Genomic DNA, 23,121 nt, shown 5'->3' with positions numbered 1-23,121 from the left:
TAAAATTGGAATCTAAAAATTTATAGTGGTACAATGGTATTGGGGAGACAGTACTCCATGTTTCAGAAAAGGAGGTAGCCCATCATAATTGTTTTGTTTTGTTTTGTGGTTACCAGGGATAGAACTCAGGGGCACTCAACCACTGAATCACATCCATACCCCTATTTTGTATTTTATTTAAAGGCAGGGTCTCACTGAGCTGCTTAGTGCCTCACTTTTGCTGAAGCTGGCTTTGAACTCATGATCCTCCTTCCTCAACCTCTCAGGTCCCTGGGATTACAGGCATGCGCCACTGTTCCCAGTCCATTATAGTTTTGTTTTGTTTTTTAATGCCTATCTATGTAGTTTTGTTTTATTTGTTCGAATTAGTTATACCTAATTAGAATACATTTTAACTCATTGTAAACAAAATGGAGCACAACTTCTCATTTCTCTGCCTGTACGTAATGCAGAGTCACATCATTTGTGCAATCATACATATACATAGGATAATAATGTCCATCTCATTCCACCATCTTTCCCACCCCATACTGCCTCCCCTCCTTCCCCTCTGCCCAATCCAAAGTTTCTCCATTCTTCCATAGCCCCTCTCCCATTATGGATCAGCACCTGCTATCAGAGAAAACATTTAGCCTTTGATATTTGGGGATTGGCTTATTTTGCTTAGCATAATATTCTCCAGCTCCATCCATTTACCTGCAAATGCCATGATTTCATTCTTCTTTAAGGCAGAGTAATATTCCATTGTGTATAGGTACCATATTTTCTTCATCCATTCATCTGTCAAACTGCATCTAGGTTGCTTCCATAGTTTACCTATTGTGAATTGAGCTGCTATATAAATATTGATATGGCTGCATCACTGTATCATGCTGATTTTAAGTCTTTTGGGTATAAATTGAGGAATAGGATAGATGGGCTCAATGGTGGTTCCATTCCAAATTTTCTGAGGAATCTCCATAGAGCTTTCCAGAGTGGATGCACCAATTTCCAGTCCCACCAGCAATGTTTGAGTGTATCTTTTCCCTTATATCCTTCCCAAAACTTATTGTTGCTTATATTCTTGACAGTTGCCATTCTGACTGGAGTGAAATTAAATATCAGTTTTTTTTTTTGTTTGTTTGTTTCAGCTTCATTGATTTCAGCTCTGATTTTAATTATTTCTTGTCTTCTACTAGTTTTGGTGTTGATTTGTCCTTGTTTTTCTAGAGCTTTGACATGACATGTTAGGTCATTTATTTGTTGACTTTTTATTCTTTTCATGAATGAGCTCAATGTAATGAACATTCTTCTTAGAACTGGTTTCAGAGTGTCCCAGAGATTTTGATATGTTGTATCAGTGTTCTCACTTGCCTAAGAATTTTTTTTATTTCCTCCCTGATGTCTTCTGCTATCATTTAGTAGCATATTATTTAGTCTCCAGGTGTTGGAATAGCTTCTATTTTTTTTAATTTTATCATGGGTTTCTAATATCATTCCATTATGACCTGATAGAATGCAGGGTAGTGTCTCTCTATTTTTTTATATTTGCTAAGAGTTGCTTTGTGTTATAACTTGTGGTCTATTTTAGAGAAGGAAACATGTGTGCTGCTGAGAAGAAAGTGTATTCACTCATTGACAAATTAAATATATGTTAAGGCTAAATTATTGATTGTATTATTAAGATTTATAGTTTCTTTGTTTAGTTATTATTTGGAAGATCTATCCATTGGTGAGAGAGGTGTGTTAAAGATACCCAGTATTATTGTATTGTGATCTATTTGGTTTTTGAAATTGAGAAGGGTTTGTTTGATATGCATACATGCTCCATTGTTTAGGGCATAAATATTTATGATCATTATGTCTTGTTGATGTATGAGTCCCTTATGCAGTATGAAATGTTCTTCTTTATCCCATCTAACTTTGCTTGAAGTCCACTTTATGTGATATGAGGATAGAAACTCCTTCTTGGTTATACAGTTCATGAGAGAGATTTGTTTTTTCCCATCCTTTTACCTTTAGTCTGTGGATGTCTTTTCCTATGAAATGAGTCTCTTGAAGACCGCATATTGTTGGGTCTTTTTTTTCGTTAAATCCAATATGCCAGTCTATGTCTTTTGATTGATGAGTTTAGGCCATTAACATTTCAGGATTACTATTGAGATTATTTGCACTCCCAGTCATTTTTGTTTATTTTGGTTTTTAACTTGATTTGGTTTCTCCTTTGATTAGTTTTTCCTTTAGTGTAGTCCTCCCTTTACTGATTTTCATTTTTTTTTCATTACCTTCTCATGGAATATTTTGCCAAGAATGTTCTGTAGTGAAGGCTTTCTCATATATTCTTTTAAATTTTGTTTATAATGGAAGGTTTCTATTTTGTCATCAAATCTGAAGCTTGATTTTTCTGGATATAAGATTCTTGGTTAACATCCATTTTCTTTCAGAACTTGGTATATGTTGTTCCATAACTTCCTAGCTTTGAGGTTCTAGGTTGAGAAACTGCTGAGATCCAAATTTGTTTCCCTCTATATGTAATCTGATAGTTATCTCTTGCAGCCTTTAAAATTCTATCCTTATTCTGTATGCTAGGCATTTCATAATAATGTGCCTTGGTGTGGATCTATTGTAATTTTGTATATTTTGAGGTCCCATAAGCCTCTTTTATTAGATTTTCCATTTCATTCTTTAGGTTTGGAAAATTTTCTGATATTATTCCACTGAAAAGATTGTGCATTCTTCGAGCTGGGCACGATGGCACATGCCTGTAGTCCCACCAGCTCAGGAGGCTGAGGCAGGAGGATCAAGAGTTTAAAGCCAGCCTCAGCAATGGTGAGGCACTAAGCAACTCAGACCCTATTGCTAATAGAATACAAAATTGGGCTGGGAATGTGACTCAGTGGTTGAGTGCCCCTGAGTTCAATCCCCAGTACCCAAACAAAAAAAGATTGTGCATTCCTTTGGTTTGTATTTCTGTGCCTTCCTCTATTTCAATTAATCTTAAATTTGGTCTTTTCATGTTATTTTATAATTCTTATAAGTTCTGTTCATGGTTCACTGTGTGGCCAACTTTATTTTCAAGATTATATATTTTGTCCTTATTACCTGAGATTCTGTCTTCCAAGTGATTTAGTCGGTTGGTAATGCTTTCTGTTGAATTTTTAATTTGGTTTATTGTTTTCCTTCATTTCAAGGATTTCTGTTTGCTTGTTTGTTTTTCAGAATTTCTGTTTTTTTATCTCTTTATTGAAGTGATCTTTCATTATCTGTATTTGTTCTCTTACATCATCCTTTACTTTACAGATCATTTTAATCATGTACATTCAAAATTCCTTCTCTGACATTTCTTCTACTGTGTTGTCAATGGATTCTATTATTGTAGCATCTTGGTTTCTATGGGGCATTTTCTTCCCTTGTTTTTCATGCTGTTCATGTTTCTTCCCCTTTAGCAGTGCATATTTAAGGTATCATGGTTTCTACTCTATAGACTTATAGTGCCCCTGTAGGTTTCTAATACCTTACCTTTAAGGGGGAGATCAATATCAATATTAATAGCACCCAATGCAAACAATATGCGGCCTTAAACCAAATATCTCCGATTAATATGTTTATAGTTTTCTCGCAATAAACAGAAGTGATGTGTTCGATTATTGTCCATAATAGGTTTGCCAAAAGGTCTACAATTTCTAATGGTAGACAAAGAAAGAATAGGTGTGGTATAGGAGGTGATGTTTATGAGGTGGTGGGGGAAAACAGAAATATTAGATCATAGGAAGAATGAAACAGGAATTAGTAGAAGTTGGCTGTGAGCAGGAGAAAAGAGAGAAAGAGAATCCAAGGAAACAGATATATGAGAGGAAAATATAGAGGAGGAGTAACAAATAATAATAATAGTAACATAAGATAAGAAAAAAGAAAGAATGTAAAAATAAAAGAATATACAATAAAACTGTAATGTACTATTTAGACATCCTAGTCCTCAATAGCTTGATGCATGAAAAGTATTTGGTTTCAAAAATGGTGGAGATGTGAGAGAGGGAAAAGAAAAAAAAATCTCAAAGGAAAATTGAACAATTGTTTCTGTCAGAGTTCAGTAGTTTCTCTGCTTCCCTTCTCTGCTTCTGATAGGTGGGATTTTCTGGAGTTTGCTGGCATCTCCACCCTCAGCAAGGTGAGAGTTACTAGGGTAGGAGGATTAGTCTTGGTAGCAGAATCCCTGGGGGTAGGGTATAGCAATTTCCAATCTCTGTTGGAAGACTGCACCCCAAGAATCTCCTTTGGGGTCCACCTGTGTGAATAGGAGCCTGATCTTAGCTCCCATCCCCACCACTTTGGCTTCCCAATCAGGCACCTCTATCCCTATCCCCAGAGGTCCTTAGGGCTGGGGGCAGGGACCTGTGCACCTGTCATGGAGAGCTGTTCTGTATCAGGTGTATCAGGACCAGGCACTGAGAGCTGTGGACTGTCCATGTAGCTGCAAGCTCTGGGCCAGGTTCATGGATTGGGAGAAGTTGGAAGCTTCAGGGCCCTGTTGATTGCCAAACCAGCAGGACCAGGGGATCTGTGGATGCTGGATTGGGGAGGGAGTCAAGAACTAGACTGGTGTTGATCCTAGCCAGTGGCAGCCAGAGTTGGCCCTGTAAACGTGGTGGGTGCCAGACTGGTTGGCTGGGCAAGCCAAGAGCAAGATGCCCTCACACCCTCTTCCAATCTACTAACACCATGAAAGGCTCTCTCCTGCCTCTGCAGCAAGATGGTGGCTATTAGCACACCTAGCAGGGAAATCTCAGGTGTTACCAAGCCTGCAGGTACCTTGATGATGGTATTTCAGCCTTGGCTGATATCCCTATATGGAAGCTGCTGCACCCCTAGAAGGTGGCAGCAATGGCAAACCTGTAGGTACCTTGGTGTTGAGCTTCCAGGCCCTAACCAATGTCCCAAGATGGAGGCTGCCCCAACTCAAGAGGGCAATGTCAGTAGCAGAGGTAACCCAAGATAGCAGCGGAGGTGTTCCAAGATGGAAGTGACTTCATTCAGAAATGGGGCAGTCAGGACAAGCCGTGTGGTCACGGTGAGTGGTCTTGCTTGTAGATACGGTGCTGTGGCAAATGGCACTGCCACAGGCAGCTGTCTCCAGGCCTGTCCTGTGTCCCAAGGTGGAGGCTATCACATCAAGGTGGCTATGATGGCAGCTGTGGTGTCCCAAGATGGGGGAGGCTGCCTTGGGAGATGAGGCTGCTGCAGCAGGTGGCTCAGTGACTATGGGCAGCCACATTGGTAGATGGGGAGCCTGCAGTGTGGGTGGGGTCGGTATGCACTACCCAGTGGGTCTGCTCCCATCATCGTTTTTGAAAAAAAGATTTTCACAAGCAGAGACGTATTGCCCAGTCTCCTTCCTAATGATGTGTTTTGTCATCTGTCTTTTATGCTGATGTTCCAGGGGGACACATTGAGAGAGAAAAAAGAAAGGGGAATGGTTGTCTCAGAACTGCTGCATTCCTTAATTAAAAAGAGAGAGAAAAAAAAGAATAATTGGCTAGCTGATGGCAAACATTGGAACTTTTTTCTTTTTTTAATTGTTATTTTTGCTATAATATTTGTACATCTTTATGGAGTGTAGTATGATAATTAGATGTACTTATACAATAGGTAATGATCAAATTAGAGCAAAAAGTACATCCACATCCTCAAACATTAATCATTTCTCTATATTGGGAAGTTCTGCATTCTTCTAGTTATTTTTAAATATATCATATTGTTGATAGTTACCCTACTCTGCTATGGAAAACCAGAATAAATTCTTCCTATCTAGCTGTGTTGCAATGCCCTTTATCTCTGACTTCTTTCTTTCTCCACTCACTCCCTCACCCCCGCCAACCTTCCCAGTCTCTAGTGACCCTATCCCACTCTGTTTTCTATTAGCTGAACTTTTTAGTGGAACAGTTTTAATAAGCATGAACACAGGGTTTCTTAACAAGCATTGATGGCATTTAATAGAAAGTTTATCTTCTTATTTCATTTTGTAATTATCCCTGATAGTTCATACCAGATATGTCAAATTAAAATGGAACGGCAAATGGGATATTTTCCTCAGGCAAAAGGAACAGTGACACTCACATAAATATGTGTCTATATTTAAAACAACACACAAAAGCCTGTTTTAAGACCCAACACAGTCTGTGCAAGGCAATCAATCTCCCAGCTTAATCTATGATTCATAATGTTTCTCTGATCCCAGGAGACTCAAAAAAGAGTGAAGACTCAAAACCCATTTCATTGCCTCAATCTACCTACATCATCCATGAATTTTGACTAAACCAGCCACCTCTGTCCCCAACATGCCATGAGGCAGAATTGGTGACTTGATATTCACTGAATAACTTCTCCATACACGTAATGAGGCAAACGGTTCTACTGACCTCAATCTCAGGTCCATAGTTAAGGCCCTGAGATGCTCCAAGTGCCTGGTCCTGGTTTCTCTCCATCTTTCTTAGTTTCAGGAAAGTAAGCAACCATCCTTCTTCAGTCCTGCATTTTCCCACTTCCTGCTTTCTTTTTTTCTGGAGCTTTCTTCCAACCAAAAGTGCTGGTATAAACTAGTCCAGAAAACTTGAATGTACAGCTGCTTGATTGATTACCTAACACTAGTATTTGCCAGGATCTGTGGGAAGAGCAGCAAGTTGGCACCACAGAACTCCATGGTCATGTTAACCCATCCAGACATAAATCTTCTTCTGAACCGTATTTTCTGTCCAGGGTGGAATCCCCTTCCAAATTCTTCTCCAGAGCTTTCCCCAAAGTGGAGTAAGCACATTAGACTCTTTCTCCTATGGTATTCCCCAAACAGCATCTCCTAAATTGGTAAGCATGTTCTTCCATTTCCACTAGTGCATCCCTCTCTCTGTGATCTGTACTTCCTACTCGACAATCTCCTTTTTTCATCAAGTATAAAGAAATCCAAGAATTTGCTTGTGGTCCATATGGTAAACATATGCCCTGGATTTTTAAGTACAGAATCTAACTGCAAAGAGTCTATCTTTTTATCCTACCATATAACATGATTTCTGGATGAAGAAGAAGGAAAATAAACAAACAACAACAACAACAACAGCAACAAAAAACTTTCTTCAGAGCCCAGACTGTCATTCCATGGTAAACTACTGTTGTCACCACAAAATATTGTTTTCCAGGAGCAAAAAAATGAAGGCAGGATTTAAAAAAAAATCATAATCATATTCCTTTCTCTCATACCCCAAATTTCTTTGCTGTCATGTTATGTCATCTTTGTTAATTTCTTTCTTTACTTTGAAAAGTCCTTTCAGCAGTAATGAAGTAATTGTGTGACCTAAGAGTTTTGTACCCAGATCCTAATTGGTTGGACTGGAAAAATAATAACAATCAAGAAAATGTTTTATAGGCCCCCAAATATCATCTCAATTCTTTCAATGACTCTTCAAGGGTTAGTAATGCCAACTGCTGCAACAAAAATGTTAAACTTATGTAAGAGAAATTTATTTTCTCAGTCACATAGAATCCACAATGATAGGTAATGTTTTCTGCAGTCATGCAGGGATTCAAATGAATGAAAACTCGTGATTTTTTTTCTTTTTAATTTGTGATCCCCAAAATTGTTCTGAGTCTTGACATTCATTCAGTAAATGGAGAAGAAGCAGCTTTTTAGGTTAAACCCTTCCCATCAGCCAAAATTCAGTCATGTGAGTCTCATGGGCCACTTCCAAGTTCCTCCTTCCTTTGTGGTTAAGAGAACAAGCCTGGTGTGGTGGCTCATGCCTATAATTCCAAAAACTCACGAGACTGAGGCAGGAAGATGGCAAGTTCAAGGCCAACCTCAGCAATTTAGCAAAGCCCTAAGCAACTTAGTGAGACCCTGTCTCAAAATAAAAAGGATTGGTAACGTACTTTAGTTGTAAAGTGCTTCTGGGATCAATCCCCTGTACCAAACCAATCCCCTGTACCAAACCAAAAACAAACAAAAAAAAAGAGATGAGAAGGAGTAACAAGTATGTTGAACAGATACCATTACCTAATATCTTTGAGAGATGCGTGGTACTGTTATTTCCCTTTACAAATGTGGAAAACAAAACCTAAATTGGGTAATTTGCCAAGGATCACATAAACATTTAGCACTAAAGAATAAACTTGAGATGAGATATTTTCAGGGGGAAAAAAACACAAAAACTCCCACTTCTAAGGGTTGTCTTTTATTTTATTATATGTGTGTTCTGTATTAAGGAACACACACACACACACACACACACACACACACTAACGTTTTATTGCATATCAGCTATCCAGCAGGGAAAAATAATGGTAATATACCCTGGATTCTTCAATTTCTGTTTTGAAGGAAAATAGTATGTTTTGAGTTGCCTGCTATTTTTTAAAGTCAGTGATGCCTAGAAGTAAATGATAATATGTTTAGATTTTTGCATGCTCTATGTTTTTTATAGCAGACTCACTCAATAATTTTTTATTGTATTTTTATTATTTATATTCTTCCTTATTCCAAAATCATATCCACAGCTATTCCCTCAATAATGATGCCTGTCATGAAGCAACAGGGTCCTTCTGTGAGCTAATAAAGGAGAATGTGTCACAACAGAAGCCTACACAGAACTGATTGATGTATTTGCTCACTGGTTTTCCTAATGGTACATAATCTTACTATATTTGGCCTTAGGTTTCATGTACTAATGTGTTAAATAGACAGCTGGTTTTAGCGAATCTATGGTCAAGTGCTTATATTTGAACCCTGTATAATCGGCTAATCTTACATAGGTCAAAGTTCATGGTCATATTAATATACTGCACTTGTTCCTAGGTTAAGTAAAAGGTGACAGTTCCTAGGACCTAGTGGCATTACCACACAGTAAACAGATAGCAGTATACTCTCGCTTGAACTGCTATGACACTGTCATGTTTCCCTCAAAGTAAAATGTAAATAGCTAACTACAATCTGCAGCATTACAGACTCTTCCTGTCTCTGCAGTCTTACCTCATATCAACCCACCTCTCTTCCTGTCCAATCTCATCACAGCTTTCTCTCCTTCTGTTTTAGGTAGGTCCTATCTCCACTCCACCTCTATATCACAGTCCTTTTTGGTACTTCATAACACTTAATTGCTGCTATCTCTTACTAGCAGACTTTTTAACATGCTTTTCTTTTGTCTATTTTCCCCCAACATTATACTTTTTTTTTTTCCTTCAGTTCTATAATGTAAGATAACTAAGAAAACTAGTCAGAGTACAGTGCCCAGAAAGGGTTTCACTGAAACCTATGGAAGGGGGTTGAGGGACACAAACTTTGGAATGTGGTTACAGAACATGAGATTTGAGCTGGGATCTGAAAGATGTGCAAATAGAAACTATTCTAGTCAGGAAGAACATGTATGAAAGGTTGGAAGTAGGACATCAAAAGACCTATTTTAGGTACACTGAATAAACCCCATTGACTTAAATGATATATCTATCACCCACTCATTAATTATTTGCTGGCGAGAAGCCCTGATTACAGAGGACTCTGAATACCAGATTAATAAATTTGGGTCAAATCAACATAAAGCAAAAATTTTCTGCTATTAGATGTTGGTAGGGTATAAGTATTATTTTTTTTTAGTTTTTAGAAATTTATGATTCTCTTTCTCTAATTCCTTCTCTGAACATAGTCTCTGATTATACCTAATTAGACTCTTTTTCTTCCTAGCCATTCCTATCCCCATTTGTAGATGCTACTCTATAAGCTGAATTAGATTTTCTAGTTTCTAATGGATGATTCTTTGGCAAGATACGTTTTTCCATCTTCATTATTCTGGACTTCAAATAAACAGGCCATTAACTATTCATGTAAATCAGGCTAATAATAAATTCTCTGGAACAGCATTGTCCAATAGAAATGAATGTGAGTCACAAATAAAAAACCCATATGTAATTTTTAATTTTAGAATAGCCACATTAAGGAAAGAAAAAAAGAGGTGAAAATAGTTTTTTTTCTTTGTATTTTTTTTAATTTTAATTTGTTATATATGACAGCAGAATCCATTACAATTCATATGACACATGTAGAGCACAAGTTTTCATGTCGCTGGTTGTACTCAAAGTAGAGTCACACCATTGGTGTCTTCATACATGTTCCTAGGGTAATGATGTCCATCTCATTCCATCCTCTTTCCTACCCGCCATGCCCCCTCTCTTGCCCTCCCTTCCCTTCTCCCTATCTAGAGTTTATCTAAGAAAATATTTTTAATAACATGTTTTATTTAACCAATATAATTCAAAATAACCAACTACAAAGCATAAACAACATAAAAATTACAAAGAGATATTTTATCTTTTATGTACTGAGTCTGTGAAACAGAGTGAATACTTTTGCATAGCATGTCCTTTGGACTTGCCACCCATCACAAGTGGGTGTGAAGAGTATTTAGATTTAGCTCAAGGAGCATATGCTAGAGAGTGTCTATTACTTTTCATCTTTAAGCTCTGTTCTTAAGAAGATCTCGTCTGTAGAATTTGATGTGATCACTAATGATATAACCTGGGCCTTTCTTGCTTCTCAGACAGGTTATTTTCCAAGTTGCAAGGAGTTTTAAACAGATTGACAATAATATCCAGTACATCTAATGTGAAGAAAAGACGCTCTGAAAATGGCTCTCCCGTCTTCATTTATTGATGTGGAACTCAGGAATCAGGCCACTCAGATCTGTGTGTCCTTCCCCACCACATAAGATGCTGCCCTCCCTGCAGTGCAGAATCTGTGGCCTCTCCACAGGATACCTAGCAGAAAATCCCACTTTAAGTGAAAGCATTCACATACACAAAGGCTTTGTTTGACATATTCAGTGTATTTTAAGGTAGCAGTTCTCAAAGAGTAGTCCCTGGGGCAGAAACATTGGCACCTCCTGGGGACTTGTTAGAAATGTAAATTTTCAGCCTGGTGCTGTGGCTCCCACCTGTTATCCAGCAGCTGGGGAGGTTGAAGCAGAAGGATCTCAAGTTCAGAGCCAGCCTGAGGGAAAGCAAGGCCCTAAACAACTCAGTAAGACCCTGACTCTAAATAAAATACAAAAATGGGGCTGGGGATGTGGCTCACTGGTTGAGTGTCCCTGAGTTCAATCCCTGGCACCCAAAGAAAGAAAGAAAAAAATGTAAATTTTCATTCCCCACCCTCCACCATCCAGGCCTACACAATGGGAAGTTCTGGGGGTGGGGCCCAGCAGTGTATGCTAACAAGTCCTTCAGGGGATCCCAATGCATTCTAAAACTTGGGGAATGCTGTAGTAAAGATATAGTATGTTGGGGAGTGTATTAGTGAGTGCCATGAATAGTCAATGTTTGGAAGAAAAAAAAAAAAGAAAAAAAAAAAATATATATATATATATATATCTTTTCATTCTTCAAATGGGATCCACTGACACAACCAGCTATCAAAGTACATTTAAAATTCATACTCATGTACAACATTATGAATGAATTTCACAAATGTATCATTGAACAGAAGTAACCAGACACAGCCAACCACATATTGGGCAGAATTCAACTTACGACAAGTCCCAAAGCAGGCATCACTGAATGGATGCTGGTGGAAGATGGAGTGATGATTTTGGGGGTGAGGGAAGTATCTGGAAGGAAGGATGAGGAGTGCTTCCAGGATGCCAGCCATGTTGGTTATGCAGAATGGTTCAACTCATAATTCATCAGGCTGCACACTTACAAAATTTTTACTTTTCTTTATGTATATTTATATTAGACAAAAAGCTAAAATCTCAAATCTTTTTAATAAACATTAGAAATGCAAGGTTCTTGGAGGCTTTTGTTTTGGTTTTTTGGTTTGTTTTTATTTTTTGGTACCAGGGATTGAACCCTGGGGCGCTTAGCCACTGAACCACATCCCCAGCCCTTTTTAGTTTTCATTTTGAGACAGGGTCTTGCCAAGTTGCTTAGGGCCTCTCTACATTGCTGAGGCTGGCTTTGAACTTGCAATCCTCCTGCCTCAGGCTTACAAGCCATTGGAATCACAGGCATGTGCCACTGCGTCCAGCAGGAATACAAGGTAATATAAATAGCAAACATTTTAATTCTTCAGTCCTCTCATAGTTGTCCCTCCTGAGACTGCCATTAAAGTGACACCACTTAGTTCTCCAGTTTAGAGGACTGTCACACACTGCCTTGATCCTCTCAGGTTAAAGTCCTTTCCTCCCTCTTGGTCTCTGCTCAGTGTCATCTATTCCTTGTTCTCTGCTGACTTCAGACCAATCCCCAGAAATTGGTTATTGCCATTAACTCAAATTGATTCGAGTGGAATACTTCCAAGATCTTCACTTGAAAAAGCCCCCAAACACAAAGGTTTCAAGTCTTTAATGGGGAAATATTGCCCTGGAAACTGTGAGAGGACAAGATGGATACTTTGGGACAGGTGGTCCTTTCTAGCGTCACCCTATAACCCCATCACAGTTAACTCCATCACATAAATTCTCCTGACCAGTGATGGAGGGAACAGTAGGACAGTGCAGGTGTAGTGAAGGAACAAGGGTTGATGTTGCCCTAAAGAGAGGTGGTGTTTTAGACAGAAGTACTACTATCCTAAAATGTTTGTGTGAATTCTGTTTGCAATGGTGCTTTGTCAGGTAAGAATCACAAAAGAAAAAGAGATCACAAATTTGTGTTTAGGGATTTTTCAGTATTTTCATTATAGACTCTTAGAATAAACTACTTCTTGTTCTAATGAAATATTAGAGACCATTGGTTAATAAACTACTGTCATTATCTTCTTGAAGAAAACTTTCAATATGTTTTTCTAATCAAAACAGAACTGATATTCTGACAGTACACCTTTGTGTACAGCTGCAAGTATTTTTAAAATACTGAAATGTTTACCTGGTATCTGGCTAGCAATGATGTACTCCCCTCCTTGCAAGTGAGCCTTCCCACCACCACCCTGCTATGCCAGGCATACCTCAGGGGCTCTAAGATCTTGCTCCAATGACATGGATGTGTCCATCTTTATTTGCTGGCATCAGTGCCAGTGAAGTGAGCTATCACTCCAGAGTATCATACTATATATACACACTATCCAAACCACTTGATGTAGTTCCTCAACTACATCAATGAAAACATGATCGCTGAGAATTGGAATGGGGAAAGGGAACCTTATATTTAGAAAAAATTCCATTTTCAAATCCATTTTGTGACTTTGTTCTGCTGGTAACACATGTATATATTCTTGTCCAGCTAACATCCAAATGTTAAAGGCATTATCCACATAGCATTTATACCATTGTCGAAGCTTTACCTCCCAAAGTGATAGTTTTGAAAGATGGGGCCTTTGAGAGGTGATTAGGATTAGGGGTGAGGCCCTCATGGTGGGATTAGTTCCCTTATAAAAAGAGGAAGAGAGATTGAGAACTTTTTCTTTACAAGCACTGTCACCAAGGAAAAGCTATGTGGGAACACAACCAGAGCCTGCTGTGAAGAACACCTCCATCAGAATCCAAATCTACCATCACTTTGATCTTAAACTTTGCAGTCTCCCAAACTGTAAGGAATAAATGTCTGTTGTTTAGGCTACCCAATCTAAAATATTCTGTTATAACAACCCAAGCAAACTAACAGTCAGTCATTGCATTAGGGAAAGCTAGAATAATTTCTAATACTTTTTTTTTCCATGCTGGGGTTGAAACTCATCCTTGTGCATGCTGTGCTAGAACTCTACCACTAAGCCACATCCCCAACCCATGATTTCTAAAACTTACAGTTAAACCTACTCTAAGATAGTAGCAAATTCAAAGAAAATCCTCCTGGAAATAGTGAATAACACTTTAAAGTTAATCCTTAGTATACTTCCCAAGGTCCTCATAAAATATCCGTTTATAGTGTTTTGTTTTAAAACATTTTTCTCATTTTATGAGGCAAAACATTGTCCTCATCATGCAAATACCTCTATACACCCCATTTCCTATAATACCAGATGTCACCTGATTTTTTTTTTCTACCACCAGGGTCATATTTGAAAATGAAATTTACTGAACTTGTTTTATCCTGCATGAGCCAAGCTGTTCCCCTCTTTAACGTTATGTAAGGTTTTTGGTCGAGTACAAATGAACACTATACATTTTGAAATGACTAAAAAGGTGAACATTTTCAAAAGTGGACCTAAAAGAATGCCCACCTTCTTAAACTAATATTTGTAAAGAGCACTTGAGAAATGTTTAGAGAATATATGCACATTAAAATTAGATAATGAATTTACAAAAACCACAAACTGAGTTAGACTGTTTCAAGTTATACAAAAGAACTGTACATCGAGATAAAAATCTCTTGGTCAGAGAGGCAAAGAATGAGGAAACTGTGCTATGAACCCTGAGCACTGCTTCAGCTGTTCAAGCAGTTCCATAGAGACTCAACACCCTCTCCAAGGATCATCCATTCAAGAGCTAATTGATTCCCTTCCCCATAATCTAAGATTTTTTCTCTCCTGGCAGGTGGAGCTCTCATGTCAGCTCACCTTAGTAGCTGTGGTCCAACAGTAGATGTCCTTCCAGAGCCCATCCCTCATCAATCATCTGTGGCTCAAGGATTGTCAGGGTAATATGGGGCAAAACAAGGCAACCTCTTTTCCCAACTGGCTTTTATTAGATGGCAGCCCCTGTTCCCAATATTCCCTAATTTAAGGCAACATTATATAAGGGAACAGAAAACTGTAAGTCAGGAAAACAGGGTGAACATTCACATTTTGCTACTAAGTAGTAGGAAACTATCTTGACTATCTTAGTTTTAGTTCCACAAAACAAATCCTGAGACAAGGATAGTATACAAGTGGTTTATTTGGGAGGTAATCCCAGAAGCACAGGTAAGTCATGAAGAAGTTGAACAAGGAAGGGAAAACCATCAATGGATGACATTAGCAAGCCAGTTACTGCTGAGGGAACCTGGGGCTCCGTTTCTTTGAAAGGTGTATAAAACATATTCAGAATCATCTCTCCAAGGGGTGGGGAAATTGCATATCCCCTAAATCCTTTTGGGTCAGATACTGGACATTAACTCCTGGGTAATTCTGGTCCATTCAGGGTAATGGTCTCAGTCAAGTCTCAGAAAGAAGCTGGTTTACTGGAATCATCTGCTGCAGTTTCAAGGGTTGTCCAAAGGGGAATGAGTGGGTATGGGCTATTTCTGTTGTAGGTACTCAAGCTCTAGAGAGATATAGTCTGTCTAGATCTCAGAAGAGAGAGTGTGCTTGAAAGGACTAAGAGAAAGAGGATATGAGTGAGTCCAAGCCTTGGATTTCCACCACAGCAATAACATGGGATTATTCTGAATAGAAAAAAAAAAAAAAAAGATTCAGCTTGAATTTCCAACAGATCAGACAATAGTGAAATAACTTAGGGTAGGTTTCATAAAATGGACAAAACTGAAGCAATCCATAAAGTAGAATTATATGCACTCACTTAAGGAAAAGTTAAAAAGAAAATTTAAAAAATAAAGGAAAATAAGCACATGGGAAAATGGAAGCCCACCATTAGTTTAAGGGGTTTGTGGATCCTTCTAATTAGAGAAACAAGTGCTAACAGGAACTCATCCAAATTTTTGAGGTTCACATAGAATTAGTAACTTCCACAAAGGATCCAAATGCTTATCTTAGTCTCTTAGACATGTCACTTTATATCATTTGGACAAGTTAGGATCCTGCAGGGTGGGCTGTGACTTACACTTTGAAGACTCAGAAATCCTTGGCTCTCAGCAGCAGGGGGTACTGGCATCTCATCCAGTGTCTGGATAAAAATAATCTAACCCCAGAAGCTGTAGCATTTGTGAATCTGAAGACAGATTCTTTCTATTGCCTTATTTCTCTGTGAAATAGAACAACTGGGAAGTAGTAACCCACTTTCGGACTGACTGAGCTCAGAGGAAACACTACAAAAAACCTTTTCACTTCTCCCAGTGGAAAGGTCCTCTCAGTAGTACAGTGAAAATAACCTTTTATCACCAGACCCAATTAAACCAAAATGCAAACAAATCACTTCCGTTCTTCCAGGCTTGTAGGTGAATTTTTTTTTTTTCTCAATTGGCGAAATAAATGGACAACATGATATTTTGAAAAATGTGTTAGTCAGCTTTCTGTTACTATAAGGAATATCTGAGATAATCCATGTAATAAGAGAAATGGTCTATTTTGGCCCACAGTTTCAGTCCATGGCTGATTGATACCATGGCTTTTGGACATGTGGCAAGGTACAACATCGCATCAGGAGCATGTGGCAGAGGAAACATGTTCTCCTCATGACCCAGGGAGAAAAGAGAAAGATACTCAAGTCCTATAGTGGTTTTTTTTGTTTTTTGTTTTTTGTTTTTTGTTTTTTTTTTTAAGGTATATCCCCAGTAACCTAAGACCTCCTCCTAGGCCCTACATCTTAAAGTTTCCTCCACTTCCCAATAGCACCACACTGAGGACCAAGTTTTAAATACATGGGATCTTGGATGACATTCCAGATCCAAACTGTAGCATATGTCCACACTGTAGAATGGTTAAATAATGGTAATTAACATTAGGCATTACCTCACATACCATTATTTTTATGAAATAACACTTAAAATCTATCCTTCTAGTAATTTTCTAGTTAACCTTCCTTACCTGTGGGCTCTGCATTTGTGGATTCTACCAACTGAAGATCAACATACTAGAAAAAAAGCAATTGAATCTGTAGTGATCATGTACTGACTTTCTTTTCTTTGTAATTATTCCTAAACAGTAGAACAACTATTTGCAAAGCCTTTTTGATAATATTAGGTATTATAAGTAATCTCAGGATGATTTAAAGTATACAGGATGATGTGCCTAGATTAAGTATTACGCTGTCTTATAAAAGACATATTTTATAATTTATAAGCATCTGTGGATGTTGGCATCTGAGGGGGTACGGGAGGGAACCAATCCTCTGCAGATAACCAAGGGACAATTATATACATTACATTGTTTTTAACTACAGTCACCATGTTATACAATTGATCTCTCCAACCCTTTTTATATTCAGAACCATGGCTACATTTCATGTCTGTGGCCTAGCCAGACTTTTTTCTTTATTTTAAGTAATGTCAAGAGAGCCTCTGGTGTGAGATTTCACAAGGTAGAGACAGGCAAGATGAGAAAGTAGTCAAAAAGAGGAGGTCAAGGATACTGAAACAGCCAAGTCACAGACAACTAAAAATAAGAGCAGATTTGCCTTTGTTTACATTGCCAAAGGGGAAAAATTAACTTGATGGAAAGGGTAATTAAGCATTTCTTTTTCCATAGTGGTCCAACCCAGCTTCATATCCAGCTGTTCTGTTTTACATTGTGATGATTCTTGATCCAGTCGCTGAGTTAAAGAGGGCCGGTGTGGCCCTGGTGGCATGCCACAGTTCTTCCCCTACTATTAACCTTTATTTTATAAGTAGACAATAAAACTCTCAGTGAGAACCAACCAACTGGTAGTCAGAGAATAAGGGGAAAGTGGAAACATTTACAGAGAGGTGTGGTCCAGAACAAAGACATAATTTTAACAATTCTTCAGATTAGCATGATGTTAGATCATGTAATTTAATAACCTCCATTCCTCATTAAAGAAATTTGAGATTAAGAAAGGTGAATGGATTTCCATTGAGTTATGAAGTTCATAGTTCTAAATCCTAAATCACAATCATCAACTAGTATTCCTCCAAGCCTAAGATTTGACCAAAGTTCACTGTTTGGAATTAGGAACAGGTTTTTTAATTAGATATCAAGTTGGTTGTCTATGATGGTAGTTTTCCCAGCTATGCTTCAAAAGCTGTTAGGGCGTTGATTCCAGAACTCTGGGAATGATTAGCCACCTTTTAATGGGGGTTAATGAGAGTGTAATGAAGATAAATGATCATCATCCATACCTCTGTTGGACTTCCTGACTCCCAGAGCCATGTCCTGTCTGTGAACCCAGATACCTTTCGGGTAAATATAGTTCATCCTTGTATATCCAACTTCACTGGGACCCAGCATAGTTCAGATCATTGACATTTGCATACTCTGGATATGTTGTAGAATGTATTTTTTTTCTATATAAAGGATTAGCCATTGTAAAATTTCCATAATACTGTAAACAGCTGCATAGAATCCAGTTTACTGTGGATAAGCACCCCGCATTCAGATGGAGGAAAAATTACTTTATCCTAATTGCTTCACATAATAAACTAGAGATTTCAATAAACAGGCCAGGATAATTTTTTTTTTTTTTTGGTATAATCAAATCAGTTTACAAGAATCAAAGGAAGCCCAGGTGATCGCATTCCTGTGCAACTTTTGCACTGAGCTCTGGTACTCATTTAGATATTTACATATTGCTGAAAAACAATATATTGTGTGTGTATTTTTTTGTGTATACCTTTATTTTGTACAAACTTGTTAGAGTATCTATACCAAAATGATTGTCTGCTGTCCTAAATAGTCGTTAGGGGTTAACAATCTTACTAGAAGTATTTTGTAGACTTCCTAGCTTGAAATTATCTTCAAAGAGAGTTAATCATCTATCATTTTATATTTTATATTTACCCCTAATTTTGGCCCAAAATGTTTCTTGCCAAGTGGATCATCTTCCTTATGCATTAGAGACATCCCAATAACTTTTTGGCTGTTTTAACAAGTCAAATTTACCTTAAAGGTTCAAGATTTGTCATTGATGAATTCTTGAAGTGGGCATCAAGCTGGGTGACTAATACCTCAAAAGTTGTCCTGACAATCTTTTGTAAAATGGCAGCATTACAGGCACTGAGATATAGATATTTACAGTTATTTTTAACCTTTCTGGGGTCATAGATCCACATGAGAATGTGATCAAAAATTATTTCCTTCCAAAAACTTAACATATGAATATATAAATGCACTTTTGTAAATCTTGCCAAAAGGTTTTATGAATTCCTGGAGCACACCCAGGGATCCTCTGGGGCTAAAAATGTTTGTTCTAAGTGAATATTTTGGGAAAAGATACTATTTATTTTGATTTATTGCATAGATATGTTTATAAAAGTTTCAGTAGTTTCATCATTTGTCATCACAGATTAAATCCATTCATGTACTATTCCATGTAGATATGTGTGATTGACTGCATTAAAAGTAGCCTACTTTGGGGAATTTCTATTTTATGGGTTTTTTTTTCATTTTATTTTAATCAATTTTAAATATTCTTTTAAATCTTTTTCAATTTTCTTTATGGGAGGGTTTTTAAAAAAATTTATGAAAGCATTTCCTTTTTATTCTTGTTAATCTTCAAAGCACATCTATATATAGAACTTTAGCTTGAATATTTGATTTAATAATTGCATTTAAAAAATCTTTAAATATGACATTGACCTCAAAGATTCTGAAAGTCAGAATCTACATATAAATTTAATTCTAGTTTCTGCTATTTATTAAAAAAGAAAAAAAAACACTGATTAAATATCAGAATTAGATAATAACTTTTGTGTTTTTTAACATGACCAAATGATAAGGTACTACAAGAATTTAGTATAAAAAACTACATTTTTTTAGTTGTAGATGGACACAATATCGTATTTATTTATTTATTTATTTATTTATTTATTTATTATGTGGTGCTGAGGATCAAACCCAGTGCCTCACACATGCAAGGCAAGCACTCAACCAATGAGCTACAACCCCAGCCCCAAACAACTACATTTTTAAGGGTAGTTTATAGAACTTGCATAGAACTAATAGGCATCTTAGTTATTGAATTTATAATTGTAAAATAAAAGGACTGGTGTCTTAGTTCATGTAGATTTCTATAACAAAATTCCATAAACTGTATAACTTGTAAACAACCAAAAAACATATATTTCTCACAGTTCTAGGAACTGGGAAGTCCAAGATCAAGGTGCTGGCAGAGTTAATGATGTCTGGTTGAAGACCTACTTTCTAGTTCATAGACAGAGCCTTTTTTTTTTCTTTTATTGATACCAGAGATTGAACCAAGGGGTGGCTGAGTCACATCCCCAGCACTTCTTATTTTTTATTTTGAGGCAGGTTATCACCAAGTTGTTTAGGTTCTTGCTAAATTACTAAGGGTGGCCTCAAACTTGCAATTCTACTGCCTCAACCTCCAAAGTGCTGGGATTACAGGCACACCCAGCAGATAGCCTTCTTTCTGTGCCTTCACATAGAGGAAGAGATAAAGTATCTCTCAAGCCTCTTGGTAAGGGAACAATTTTCTTCATGACCTATTCAACTCCCAAAGGCACACTCTCTAATGCCATCACTTAGGGATTAGGTTTCAGCATATGAATTTGGGGAGAGGGGGACACAAACTTTCAGAACATAACAAACAGATATACTTTCTTTCTCTCTCATGAGTAATTATTTCATATTCACATACCATGAAGCTTGCATTTCCCCCCTAAACAGAAAACCTACATTGCTGCTTCAAACCCATAATTAAGCATAATGTTTTAAGATCAATGAATTAAAACATAAAGGATCAAATCCAGTCTTGCTAAAGTCTGTGGAAGTTCAAATAGCCCTTTTAATAGAGTAAATCTATAGGAACAATCTTCCATAGCTACCTGGTTATTTTCGAATACCATCACAAGCTTATAGTTTTCATCCTACATTATTGACAGATGTGCAGATAGGACCATTTCAGAAGAAGAGTCTCACATACAAGACAGACTGGGTTTGGAGATGTGTCATGTTGACATGAAGTCTTTGTTATCAAGTGAATATGTATATTTGTGTGCACACATAGAATACACTCAAATATTGCGTCTCTAAAATGCATACTCGCTTCACTGGTTATATTTAATTTATTATCAGGATACATCTAAGCATGTATTTATTTGGTACCATTAAATAATACTGTAAATATCAACTGGGGATATCTTGGATTCAATGAAATGCATTATATAGATTACATACAGAACATCAGCTCAGAAGGTGCCTTGGTAATGTTAAATCAATCTCCCAAGGAAATTGAAAAGGGTAATTTGCTGAAGACACAGATTTTGGTGACAAAAACAGATGCATCCCAGTGATTAATTTTTCAAATGCTTTCCACTCATGTGAATCATTTGATCACAAGCTTTAAAAATGAATGTAAATTATCTTTTAAAAAACATTTCTTAAGTAATATATGGTGCAGAAACATACTGTTTATGTAAGTTAAAAATCGATGAATTATTGTTCAGTGAAAATGAATAAATTCCAAATATATGTAAAATCTTAGATAATCCTAAAATGTTAATACTGAAATGAGTGTTGTAAAAGACAATATATCAAAAGATAACATTGTCCTATAAATGAGTAAAACTAAAACACTTTCACATTTAAATTGTAGCCTAATAGAGATAGTTCCTTTTTCAATCATTGTTTATTTTTACTATTAATGTAGGAAAGAAGACATTTGAAGGATTTTTTTTTCAGTCCACATGTTAGCTCCAAAATTAAAAATCACATTTTAATGGGAGTTTGTTTAAAACAATTTGACATGAGTGAGATAACAATTTGAAAAATGTGTCTATACTCAGTTTTGCTTCTAAATTTTGACTTTTAAACTTATTGTCAGTCTCAGAAAGAAATAAGAAGCAGTGAAGATAATTAAACATTTGCCTTGGGGGAATTATTTGCAGTTAATTAAAACCATAGACTTCGGGTGTATACTTGCTTCACTGGTTATTAAATTTGAATCATATGTTAACTACCCAGGTTTCTCACTTGTCCATCAAATGTTGCTTGTGGCAGGGTGAAGAAACAAATTTTCCCATAATATTCCAAACCATAACGTTTGAAGCTCTCTGTCTCCAAGTTTTGAGAGGGAGTGAACAAAAGAAAGAGAGGGAAAGGGAAACAAGGAAAGAATGATTATTTTAGACTCTAAGTCATCGATCTTGAAATGCAACTTAGAGATGCAAACTCAGTAGAGAACTTATTTTTAAACAATAGAGGTGTAGGTCTGCCATTTCCAGCTTTCTCCGTGGCCACATGCAAACAGGATTAGCTAGGGGGTTCTAGATATTTTTGAATTACCTTCCTTTTAGCTATTTAAAAATATCTACTAGATTGTAAGGTCTATGAGGGCAGAGATTTAGTTGTATGTTCCCTATTGACTCTCTGGCACCCAGAACAGTGCCTGCCATATGATAGCCCTTAATAAGTATTTACAAACGAGTAACAGACCTATGTTATGTATTCCTGCTGACCCATTCACTGGCTCAATCCAATGTCTTTTTGGAGAACCTCCAGAGAAACCTCATTTCAACATTCTAGCTTTGCAAGAGTTCACAGAATCCTTTTAGCCATGTTATTTCCTAGATAGTATATACTATAACCAAAAAAATGAGTGTATGCTAATTCTATACTTAAATGTGCAAACTGAGGGAAAGAATGACATTGCTCAGAACAGAGGGTCTAGATTCCCTCATTGCTATTGTGCAACTCATATGGTACCTGGGAAAGATAATCATAATTACCAAGTGCAATTTCTGATTTTTTCAAGGACTCATGGCTTGCATATGTGAACAACTACAGTATTGGAAACATTAAGAACATTAAAATTAGATATTCCTTTAATCTTCTCTATTTTGCCTCCCTTTCATATTCTTTCCTACAATTCTAACACTTTCACTGATATATGAATCCTGCTTTATATTTTCTATTTTGTTGCAAACAGATGCCCCAACTACATCTCTACCTTTGTAAGCTTTGTGTATACATCTCACAGATTACTTTAAGAAAAGCTATTTATTAATGAAAATCTTTTAAGTATTTTAATGGTTATTTAAAAAAAAAAATCATAAATTCTGTTGCCCTGAAATATCTATCATGTTCGTCCTGGAAGGTGCTCTTTTTTTCTCAGTTAAAAATGCTGATTAAATATTTGTTTGTTGTCAGATTCTTCAAAGGATGACAATATTATAAAAGACAATGAAGTAACAGATCATTCTGTGTGTGACCAAGATCATCCCAATGGTAAGTTGTGAGATCTTTTTATAGTTATTTTTTTCCTCTTGGAAAACATTCCATCTACAAAAGCAGATTTCAGTTTTTCTGGAGAAAAATTGAATTCTGAGGTATTTTCTTAGTGCTGAACACCAGCTGATTGGTAGCTGACATCTTGAGATAGGGTTTCTGCT

At 36.9% G+C, this 23,121-nt stretch overlaps 1 protein-coding gene across 1 annotated transcript in view; it reads left to right on the top strand.

Moving 5' to 3' along the window:
* Positions 1 to 23,121, top strand: part of Macrod2 (mono-ADP ribosylhydrolase 2) — a 1,899,209-nt gene that overhangs the window by 1,789,981 nt on the left and 86,107 nt on the right. Inside the window, exon 14 of the mRNA XM_076849439.2 lies at positions 22,880 to 22,957. Within this exon, the coding sequence (XP_076705554.1) occupies positions 22,880 to 22,957 (78 nt within the window). The remainder of the gene's footprint in view (positions 1 to 22,879; positions 22,958 to 23,121) is intronic.

This window comes from Callospermophilus lateralis, chromosome 3 (assembly GCF_048772815.1).
Source record: "Callospermophilus lateralis isolate mCalLat2 chromosome 3, mCalLat2.hap1, whole genome shotgun sequence".
NCBI classification, from domain to species: domain Eukaryota; kingdom Metazoa; phylum Chordata; class Mammalia; order Rodentia; family Sciuridae; genus Callospermophilus; species Callospermophilus lateralis.
Note: the sequence above shows the minus strand (reverse complement) of the source record. Positions and strands in the feature narration are given on the sequence as shown.